This window comes from Varanus komodoensis, unplaced genomic scaffold, assembly GCF_004798865.1.
Source record: "Varanus komodoensis strain SLA01 unplaced genomic scaffold, ASM479886v1 scaffold64, whole genome shotgun sequence".
Lineage (NCBI taxonomy): Eukaryota > Metazoa > Chordata > Lepidosauria > Squamata > Varanidae > Varanus > Varanus komodoensis.
This window is the reverse complement of record NW_025336273.1, coordinates 2,428,770-2,440,059: the sequence shown is the minus strand read 5'-3', so window position 1 is coordinate 2,440,059 and position 11,290 is coordinate 2,428,770. Positions and strand designations below refer to the sequence as shown.

The following is an 11,290-nucleotide window of genomic DNA, read 5'->3' as shown; positions in this document are numbered from 1 at the left end:
AACATCTTTTTTATTTTCCTAATATTTTAAGGTTTAAATTGTTATTTTAATTGGAGTCTTATAGAAGCCTTTATTTATTTGGGTTGTGGGGTTTTTTTTACCCCATACAATACTGTTTTGCTTTGTTTTATTGTAAGACTGTCCTGAAACTTTTGGTAATGAGGACGGTATAGAAAAGCATGCATGCATGGATGGATGAACATGAGCTAAAAATTCAGAAAAGCTTAAACAAACAAACAAACAAACAAACAGGAGAACATGAGCTAAAAATTCCCCCAAATCCTTCAGTGGTTGGTCTTACAGTAACTGCAGCTTCTGCTGTTGGAGTTCTCCATTCTCTGATCCTAGGGCAGGACTGAACCCTTGCACCCTTTCCAAATCCTGTGAAGGTGGGGCTACACCTGCTGGACTATTTTGTGGGAAAGACATCCTGTAGCCTTCCAGCATGTGGGTGTCTCATCCGTTATTCACTGCTCAGACATTTCCCCTGTCCTTTTATAGTTTCGAAAGAAAGCCACGTTTCCTGGCATGCTCGGCATCCGCCTGGTCACCACTCTCTTTGAAAAGGGTTCCGTGGTCCGTTCGGGTGCTTGGTAGTCATCCATGTGCTCTTCTTCCCAGAGATGTTGTAGAGAAGAGTCTTTGTTATAATAATTTATTTATTTTAAAACTTTTCAGTGCTCTCATTCCTTCCTGGAATCTCATGACAGTTTACAAAATTGAAACAAGAACACAGTTAAAGTGTTTAAAAACTTCACAGTGCCAATACTTGAAAAGAGATAAAATAGTCAGCACCAGCCGCACCTCTCTGGGGAGCAAGTTCCATAATTGGGGTGCGACAGCAGAAAAGGCCCTTAACACAGAAACACAGAATCAGAGCAAGTCAGAAGGGGCCTCCTAGGCCATCTAGTCTGACCCCTGGCTCCAGCCGGCTTCACTCATGACATGCCCACCATGTGCATGTCCAGTCTGTTCTTGAACTCCCTCACCAATGGGGCCTCAGCCATCTCCTGTGGAAGCCCATTCCACACCCTCAGGGTCCTGTCCTCCAGCAGGTACTTTCTGATATCCACCTTGAACCTTGGTTCCCTGAGCTTTGCTCCGTTGGAGTGCGTCCTGCCCTCCTCTGCAGGGGAGAATAGCTCAGAGCCCTCCTCATGGCATCCCCTTACGTACCTACAGGTCGCTAAAAGGTCCCTTCGAAGCCTCCTCTTTTCCAGGCTGGAAAGACCCAGTTCCCTCAGTCTTTCCTCATACGGCATCCCCACAATCCGGCTACCATTCTTGTGACCCTGTGTTGGACCGATTCTAACCTGGCTGTCTCTCCTTTCATGTGGAGCCCAGAACTGGACACAGTTGTGGGCACACCAGAGTTGTGTGGAAGGGTATCAACACCTCCCTAGATCTGGAAGCCATGCTATGGCTATGCAGCCAAGGGTGGCATTGGCCTCCTTAACCGCCAAGTCACACGGCTGGCTCATGTTCAGCCTGCAGTCAACCAGCACCCCGAGGTCCCTTTCACAAGTGCTGCTCTCCAGCCACTTGTCCCCCATCCTGTACTTATGACAGCTATTCCCATGCCCCAAGTGCAAGACCTTGCACTTACCCACCTTGAACGCCATCCTGTTGTCTCCTGCCCACTTCCACAGCCTGTCCAGACCCTTCCCCGTAGCAGCCCTGCTCACCTCTTTGAAGGAGACTCAGAGGGGAACCTCTGAAGATGGTCTGAAGGTCCAGGCAGGCTCATATGGAAGGAGATGTTCCTTTAGATATCCAGGCCCTAAACTGTTTAGGGCTCCATATATCATCAGCAGCACCTTAAATTGGGCCTGGACTTCAATTGGTGACCAGTGTAACTTGTATAGGACCAGTGTAATATGTTCTCATCTACTGGTCCCAGTCAAGCCGGCAGCTCTGTTTTGAACCAGTTTAAGCATCCAGACTGTCTTCAAGGGCAGCCCCACGTAAAGCGCATTACAGTGGTCCAAACGGGAGGTTACTGGTGTTACTGTTGCTAGGACCAGTCTATCCAGGCAAAGACGCAGCTGATGGATCGGCCTCAGCTGGAGGAAGGCACTCCTGGCCACAGACACACCTGGAATTCCAGGGATAATGCACCTGGGAATAAAGGTAGACCATGAAGATACAAATTCTGAGAGTCCTTGAACTCCTGGAATCCTCTTGAGCCCATCCTTTGATATCTCTGACAACTGACCGTGGTGGGATCATAGAATTGTAGTGCTGGAAGGGGCCGGGAGGGCCACTGCGCTAAGCCCTGCTCAGCCCAGGACTCCAGGGCTCATGGCGACCTCCTCTGTGACCCCCTTAGGCGTGTCCACATCTCCCAGGGCACCATGGACTGCTTGAAGGGAGAGTTTGAAGTGGAGCCAGGCGACGGCGGCTCACGGTGCGAATACCTGAAGGAGAAGGGGATCGTCACCTACCTCGTTCTCGTACCCAAGCAGCCCCTCAAGAACGGGATCAACGGTGTGGTGAGTGTTTCTCTCGTTTCGCCAGTCCTTGAGCTTGTTCCAAACGGCTCCTTTGCAAACGACTGGAGGCTTGGAGGTGCCCGGCTCCTCCAAACCTGTGGGGTGGGCAGAAGGACAGAGCCTCCTCCCATGGCCACGATCGAAGTGGATTTGGCTACTAACGGCGAAGGAGAAGATATATTTGCAGTGTTCCTAGAAGTGTTGGCTTGGGGGCCCAGCCTTTCCACTGGTATCAGCAAAACAAGTTTTTCCCGAAGCTTAATTCCCATGTGTGTTTTGTGGGAGCAGGAGGCCACTGTGGGGGGCAGGGGCAGGGGGGTCACCCTTCGCCCCCAACTTGCCCCTGGCAATCCCCCCCCCCCGGCCATCTTTCTGCCTGGCTGCTGAACTTAGAAAATGCCAACCTGGCATTAGTGGACTGCCCCCTCCCCAAAGGGGTTGGAGGGGGCAAATGCATGGGACCGCCGGGGTGGGGGATAAACCGCCCCTTCTCCCCCTTTTGAAAACAGCTCCCTGCACGACAGTTAAACATTCCACCGGCAGCAGGGAAAACGTTTCTGGGGAATCAGTCCAGGGCCCTGGGAAACGGCCCCGATGGGGCCCGTATGTTTTTCCACCCGCAGCTGGGTGTGGGTGTGTGTCACAGCTGTTGAGACCTGCGCCTGCCGCTTTTCGAAGGAGGACAGTATGGCGCCATTGCGTGATGAGATCCTCAGCAGCCGCTGTTTGTACGTTCCGAGCAAGAAATCTCAGCAGAGGATCTTGCTGTTAAATCTGAGAACGGTGCAGTGGAGCCTCTCAAACTGATTTGGCGCGATTATTCTGCAGAGGCGCTGCGGTTGTGCAACGGGCTTGGAAGGCTTCGTTCAGGCTGGCTCGCCATTCGACGTGGCTGCTTTGCACAGGAATCTGCAGATTACTTGTGTGCATATGGAGGTGGGAGGGCATCTTCATTAGGCCTTAGATGAGAAAAGGGACCCTCATTCAGGAAAAACGGAGTGGGATACTTTTCAGAGCCAGGATGATTGGTGTTCAGCCTTGAAAGGATTTATCTTGTGCCAAAAATAGAATATGTGTCAGGACGATGTTGATGCTTCTGTTTAGCATTCTGGGAGGAGGGAGAGTGAAGGATATCTCCCTCTTGCTGCAAGCTCTCTCTCTCTCGGTTTATGTTTATACACGGCATTCCATTTCCATTTACTTGGACAGCCAGGATCAATGGAGTCAATTAATCATCCAGCTTCTCCATTTAGCTGGGAATTCAAATAGCTTGTCCCTGTGGGCCAATCACTCTCAGGACTAAAGAGAATCCTTCTTTCCTCATTTCAGTTTGTCACAGTTTAAATGTCAGACTCTGGCTTATGCTGGGAGCTCATTCTCAGCATGAGCCGTGTCTGAGAAGGGTGTGCTGTGGCACATGGGTGTTTATTGCCTAAGCACCGAGGCTCTCCTCAGATTCCATGGAACAAGCACAAAGCACTTGATCAGCTGTGATCTTTTGCAATGTGCAATTAGATTTAAAAAAACAACAACAAACTTTCCATTTTAAAACTGCTTTTCAGCCTCTGCTGTTTTGCTATCAAAAATATAGCTGCTTAAGAACTGTTGCTGAGCTATTAAAGATTCATTTCCTGTCAGTTCTTCCACTTTCTTTCCTCACATCCAAAAACTATGTCGAGGAACAGATGGCTGAACAGTGCTTTTGCCTGCTGGTGTTAGGAGCCGTCCATTGGGAAGTGCCAATGGTATATTCTGAGGCCAGGGGGCTAGAGAGACATTTCTGTTTTGTTTTACTGGAGGTAAACTGGGAGCATTCTCCCTGCTTGATTAATTGGGAATTTCGAATTGGTAGTAGAAGCAGAAGAGTAGGGAACTAGGGCGGTCTGGAGAAATCCTGGTTCCGCCATGAAGGTGGCCCATCTCCCTTTAAGTGGAACCAAAATGGATCCCAGCATTTCACCAAAAACGTGGCTTGTGGTATGCTTGTACTTGAAACAAGCAGCGGGAGTGAGCTTGACTGGTTCAGACATCATGGAAACTGTAGATTGTTGAACTGTGGCTTCTTACTGAAACACGGATTATTGTGTTGTCCGAACCCAGCTACACTAACAAGCCATGGCTTACTTATAAATAATCCATGAAGAGAACCCATGACTTGTTGTTGGGTTTTGACCTGTGGGTTGCTCACTGTGGCTTGTTATCTCAGCTGGGTTCGGACAACAGATGTCTCAATGGGAGCCCATGGATCAATGGCAACTCGTGGTTTAATGACAACCCACACTCAACCCACACTCGACCTCTGAGTGTAGATTAATGGGTTGCTTTAACCCAGTCGTAGTCTTCCAAGAGTGCAGAATCAGAAGTCTGCTTTCCAAAGTTCAGCTTCCAGCCCAGCCCGGGAGCTTGGACTGCCTCCTTTGACTTCACTTCTTTGATCCTTTTCCGCTTCTTTCCATGCTGCAGAAGTTGTCCGTTTCATCATCGCATGGGAACTCTCCTCAGCTGATCAACACCAAAGAATGCAATGGAAGCATTAACACCACCTGCACGACCCCAGATGAGACAGAAGACCTGGACAGCAGGGTAGGGGGACGGGGCGGGCGGTTCCCGAATACCACGTAGTACAATTCTAGTCCAGCAGCACCCAAATCCTATCCCAAGAGAAAATGCGTTACATGGGCATTATAGCAACCGAGTATACCTGTGCGTCTTGTTTGTTTACTGGTTGATTCAGTGAATACATAAATAACCCTTGTCAGGTTGGCTCCTGGGATGACATCCATTTTAAATAAAACAAAAGGTACACTCTTAAAGATGGAGAGAAGCAGTGGGCTGAATTCAGGCAATAAGAAGCAACAGCAGAATTGAGCATTCTAAAACTGCTGAATATGTTGGACTATCTGGGCAAATAAACAAGCCTTCTCCTTGTGCAGAAAAGGCATTACACTGGCTGAGCTAGAAATGTAGTCAAATATCCAAACATAAGATGAGGTAGGGACAGATTCTATTTTCCTGGGTTCCAAGTTCACCGCAGACAGGGGACTGCACCCAAGAAATTAAAAGACGCTTGCTTCCGGGGAGGAAAGCTATGGCAAATCTAGACAGCATACTAAAAAGCAGAGACATCACCCTGCCGACAAAAGTGCATATAGTCAAGGCTCTGGTTTTCCCAGTTGCAATGTATGGCTGTGAAAGCTGGACCATAATGAAGGCTGAGCGCTGAAGAATTGAGGCCTTTGGATTGTGGTGCTGGAGGAGACTCCTGCGAGTCCCTTGGACCGCAAGGCGATCAAACCGGTCAGTCCTAGAGGAGATCAACCCTGACTGCTCCTTAGAAGGCCAGATCCTGAAGATGCAACTCAAATACTTTGGCCACCTAATGAGAAGGAAGGACTCCCTGGAGAAGAGCCTAATGCTGGGAACAATAGATGGCAAAAGAAGAAGGGGGCGGCAGAGAATGAGGTGGCTGGATGGAGTCACTGAGACGTGAGCTTGAGTGGACTCCGGGGGATGGTGGAAGACAGGAAGGCCTGGAGGAGTGTTGTCCATGGGGTCACGACGGGTCGGACACGACTTCGCGACTAACAACAACAAGACGGTGCTGTGAGCAAGAAGACCACCTGTTTGCCCACCTGACCTCAGGTGGCAGGAAGAGTTGGAGGAGAGGCTGTGATAACAGCTGTAAAGTTTGGGCAGCCCATTGCTCCGTATCTTTCATTAGGTTCCTGCTAGCCAAAGAAGAGCCACGTTGGGCTCCCAAGCCTCTGGGCCCAGTCATCCTTCTCCAGGTGGATGCTGAGCTTTAAGCGGACAGTCGCTTGCTTTGTTTGAACAGAAAGAGCTGATTTGGAAAGTGGGGAACACGTGTCCACTGCTTTTACCCTGGAGACCCTTGGATCTCTGACGGCCGACCTGTCCATGTAGCTTAGGGTTGCCTGCGCAAACTGGCCGTCTTCAAGGTTCCAGACGTGACTCCTTCCCAGCCCAACCTGGCGACTTGGGTCTGGGACCTTCGCATGCCGAGCAGCGGCTCTGACCTCTGGCCGCCTCCAAAGGCGTGTGCTGGTGCTGTGTGGATGCAGCGTTAAGTGGAGTGATTTGAGAGAGTTTTAGCCCCGGTTTTTCAAACACCCCTTGATGCAACCTTGTGTTCAGCTATAGCCAGGGTGGGATAGAGCCTGTACCCAGCATTTACTTTTCTAATCTGTTACCATGACATCCAATAGCCAAAGGTATCTGGCCAGTTTTCAAAGCATTAAAACCTTAAGATACAGTATAAAGCATAATATAAACCCACTTACATGCAAAAGCACATTAAAACAACCAGCAGTAAAAACCCAGGGGCCACTGAAATCCCGATCATGTGCTGTCCGGTGCCTGGGAGTCAAGGAAAGCCTCAACCTGGCGCTGAATGGATGGCGATGTTGGCAGACTTCCCTGACTAGCGTGTTCTTCAGTCAGAGAGCCACCACCAAAAAGGCCCGTTCTCTTTTTGGACACGTCAAAACTGGAGGCCCCCAACTGATAACGATGGGAGTGTTCCCGTGGCTTTGTTTTGCCCGCTGGCATCCTTTGATGGCTTCATCAGTGCCAGGCGTAGACACAGCATCTGGGGAGAGCACTTCAGAATCCACTGCCCAAAAGCTCCCTTCCCCCAACCCGTTCCTGGGACTCCGCATTTCTGCTTTTACTTCTTCCTCTGCTCTGCTGAGCTGCTGGGCTGGTTGGTTGAAAGGTCGTCGGTTCGAATCCACACACGGGGTGAGCTCCCGTTGCTCCGTCCCAGCTCCTGCCCACCTTGCAGTTCGAAAGCATGCAAATGCAAGTGGATAAAAAGGTACCACTTTGGTGGGCAGGTAAACAGCTCTCCATGCACCTTGGTGTTAGTCATGCCGGCCACGTGGCCACGGAGACTGTCTGTGGACAAACGCTGTCCCCCTCGGCTAGGAAACGGAGATGAGCACCGCCCCCTGGAGTCAGGCATGACTGGACTTCACGTCAAGGGGAAACCTTTACCTTTACCTTTACCCTGCTTCTGCGCAGGTGGTGAACCCCTCCTTTCCCAACCCTCGGAGGCGCCTGCGCTTGCGTGACCTGGCGGAGAGGGTGGTCGATGCCTCCCAGAATGAGCAGGAGCTCAACAAGTTGCTCAACGAGGCCTTGCTGGAGAGGGAGTCCATGCAGGCGTAAGTTTCTCCTTCTCACACGCGATCTTGAAGGTGCGGCTCCTCCAGTGCCTCTCCAGCAGGGTTCCCCAGCCCTCCAGTCCATTCTGGCTCCCCCTCCTCTCTCCAGCTGGCATGTTAAACTTCGTGCTGTCCTCCTGCCCCCACACCCCAATTCTAGTTCCAGAAACTCACCTGTACCTCCGCTGCCGGTGGATCCGACTCCTTTCCTTTCCTTTCCTTTCCTTTCCTTTCCTTTCCTTTCCTTTCCTTTCCTTTCCTTTCCTTTCCTTTCCTTTCCTTTCTCCTGTAGTTCTTCTTCTGCACAGGAGAGAGATCCCCCTCTAGTCCATGAAGGAGGAGACCTGCCTTTTCATGTTTAACGCATTGTTACGATGCCTTCGGGGCCCTTTCATGTCTGCCCACCTGGAATTTGAGTTGGCTTACCTGGGTTCCCAGGGGGTGACCAGAGCCAGCCCTGTTAACTTCGCCCAGGTGAACAAAGAAGGGTCATTCCAACTTCCTTCGTTGCACGTGCCAGAGACTAATCTTTTCCAACCTGGTACCCTGCAGGTGCTGGACTGCAACTCCCAGAATCCCCACCCAGCATGGGAGTTGCACTCCGGCACATTGGGCCAACACTAAGCTGGGAAAGGCTGTCCTAGACCAAGCAGCAAAAAAGCTGAGCAGAACACCTGGTTCTCTCCACCCCTCCTGTGCTTGCACAGAATTGAAGGAAAAACAGGCACCAGCGTAGGCTGGCCTCCAATTCAGCCACAGGTTTGCAAGAGATAAGGGAAGGAACATGCCGCTGAAAGAACAGAAGACATTGGCTTTAAGCAAACGGGTGTCTTCGGTATATCGGAAACAAGGAATTTTCAGGGAGAGAACAGAATTGACCGGAGGAAAGTCCCATGCTCTATCCTCATAGGCTCCCCCACAAAGCCCCACCTTTGGACAGGTAGTCCAGGTGGTGGAAAGGGGTTCTTTCTGTCCAAGGCTTTGGGGAGTACCTGCAATCAGAACACAGCAGCTTTCCTCATCCCACTGGCCTCAACGTGTTCTCAACTCCAGTTCCCATCAGCTGTCGCAAGCATGACCAGTGGTCGGGAATGTTTTGATTTGTGGTCTGAAGGAGCTGCAGGACTCCAGGCTGGAATTGGCAATGCCAGGCTGTGCGGGGCAAAATTCAGGTCTAGAGTAAGGCAGCTTCACCTTGCCCAGGTGGGAACACAGGACATGCTGTGCTGGACCAGGGCGGAGGCCTTGGGGTTCCCAGGCACGCAAGCCGTCGCCCTGTTGAAGCTAAGCAAGTCCGGGGCTGGCCAGAGCTTGGAGGGGAGACTACCAGGGATGGCATGTGGCCCCGTGGAGTTCCACCATGAGGAGGAGGAGGGAGATAAATATAAATAAACCAGGACCCCTGCAGAGCGCTTCAAAGAGATGCGGATCCTGCATGGCCATGCCTCTGCCCGAGTTCTCCAGCTGCCAGTGCCCAGAGGCTCACGGGGACAGACCTGCAGGAAGTCCGCATGCCAACGTCCCGGGGAGCTAAAGCCGCGGAGGTGAGGGTCCCATGTCCCATGTTTCTGGCAGGCTGAAGGGCAAATCCACATACCGGCTGACCATGCGTTTCATCGACCCCGAGATGGAGACGCGCTACTCCGTGGAGAAGGAGAAGCAGAGCGGAGCCGCCTTCAGCTGCTCCTGCGTCATCCTCTTCTTCACGGCTCTGGTGGAGATCTTCATTGATCCGTGGTGAGTGCAGCCGGATGGGGGCACCGGCCTCCCTTGCTGACCGTCGCTGGAAATGATGCATGGAATCCCGTGCTAGGCTTACGGTGTGATCCAGTGCAGATTTAGACAGAACAATGGCCTAGAGCACCAGAGCTGTGGACTGTTTTCTGCCTGGGCTTGTGTAGAATTGCACCAATAATTAAGTTGGAACATTTCCATCCCACCCCTCCTCAAAGTTTCTCAGGACAGTGCACAAGGCCCAGCTCCCCCAACATGTCAACCTCTCAGGAACCCTGCTGAACCCTGCTAAGCTGAGAGAGCGGCCTAGAGTTGCCCAGGGAGCTTCATAGAATCTTAGAATAATAGAGCTGGAAGCGGCCAAGAAGGCCATCAGGTCCAACCCCTGTTCCATGCAGGACTCGGGGTTAAACTTAGCTCTCAGATGGCTGTCCAGTTGCATCTTGAATGCCTCCAGCATGGGAGAGCCCACAACTAATCTAGATCATTGGCTCCAGAGTTGTACTGCTCTAACCATTAGGAAGTTCTTCCCAAGGTTCAGCCGGAATCTGTAACTTGAACCCGTTGCCCCATGTCCTGTATTCCAGGATGATCAAGCAAGAGATCCTGACCTTCCTCTTTGTGGCACTCATAGAGGGATACCCTGTCCCCCCTCAGACTTCTCTCATCCAGGCTGAACAGGCCCAGCTCTTTCCATCTCTCCCCAGAGGGCTCGCCTCCAGTCCCCGAATCATCCTTGCTGCCCTGCTCTGGGCCCTTTCCGACACAGTGCTCCGGATGAGGCCAAAGCTAGGTCCAGGTGAGGGGACCTAGCATTTCCCGTGATCTGGAAGCAACGTGTTTCTCAGTGCTTCCTGAAAGTGCCTCTGCCCTGTTTGAAGCCACGTTTATGGCTGACTGAGGGTTTCGAAGTGGGTCTCTCTTCCCTTAAGCAGACACCCTATTCCAGCTTTCCCAACATGGTGCCTTCCAGATGACTTGGACTGCCACTCTCATCATTCCCAGCCAGGTGGACGTACCTGGAGGACATCCTCCTCAAGAAGCGGCCACCCACTCCACTACCTTGCCTTTCAGAATGACTTCATGGTGTGTTTTTTGGCAGAGAATTCTGCTGCCTCCAAACCCAGCGTGAACGCTCTTCAATTTGACCTCTTGCTAATAGCTTTGCTTTCCTTTGTCTCTCTTTCCTCCGCGCCCAAGCAGGTTGGTGGCCAGTTACGTGACGTTTGTTGTTGGCGAAGTCCTTCTGCTGATCCTGACCGTTTGCTCGCTGGCTGCCATCTTCCCCCGGGTAAGCAGGGTTGTCTCCCACACCCCAACACACTGACAATTGTTCCGCAGCTGTCTGGAAGAACCCGGGTGCTCATGTGCTCTCCATCTGCACCAGCCGCATCCACTCAGTGGCGATATCCCAATTTCCAGAGCTGAGCCTTCCAGGATTTTTGTTTCTGAGAAAGTGGAATTCTTTGTCTAGATAAGAATGTCATATTGCATGCTCCTCATGAGATGGGACGGCCTGCCAGCCATGGATGATAGCAGTTGTGATGTCGTGGACTGGAGGCAGGATTGTACCAACACCACGGCCCATGTGTAGCTGGGTGCGATCTTGATTGTGGGTCTGTGTTGGGCACTGTGGCTTAACTTTCCCTGTTGCAGAAAGTTTCACACACATACACATTCGTTCTTGTATCAGGCCTTGTGATCGCTGAATCTGAACTGAGGGGCATTTTCTCAAAGCTGAAAACTGCAGGTGGAATGTGGGTTTGCTGAGGGAATGTATAAGCCCATCAGAAACGCACTAAAACACTTGAACCCAGTGGCATGTGAGTTTTGGTTGACACAAACTTTGTCCCTCTCCCCTCCCCTCCCCTCCCCGCC

General features: G+C 51.5%; 1 protein-coding gene across 1 annotated transcript; it reads left to right on the top strand.

Moving 5' to 3' along the window:
- Nucleotides 1-2,334: 2,334 nt before the first annotated feature.
- On the top strand, nt 2,335-11,273 carry LOC123033597 (adenylate cyclase type 3-like). Its single transcript, XM_044450287.1, has 5 exons — nt 2,335-2,492; nt 4,956-5,075; nt 7,536-7,678; nt 9,254-9,415; nt 10,616-11,273. Exons 1-5 carry the CDS (start codon nt 2,355-2,357, stop codon nt 10,737-10,739), a joined length of 687 nt encoding a protein of 228 aa, XP_044306222.1. The 5' UTR covers nt 2,335-2,354; the 3' UTR covers nt 10,740-11,273.
- The last annotated feature ends 17 nt before the right edge of the window (nt 11,274-11,290 follow it).

Bases quoted from the DNA above. Each gene is read 5' to 3' on its own strand.
- LOC123033597 (XM_044450287.1), top strand. From the start codon at position 2,355: ATGGACTGCTTGAAGGGAGAGTTTGAAGTGGAGCCAGGCGACGGCGGC. The intron at 2,493-4,955 runs GTGAGTGTTTCT...TCCATGCTGCAG, and splicing joins AGAACGGGATCAACGGTGTG to AAGTTGTCCGTTTCATCATC. The intron at 5,076-7,535 runs GTAGGGGGACGG...GCTTCTGCGCAG, and splicing joins CAGAAGACCTGGACAGCAGG to GTGGTGAACCCCTCCTTTCC.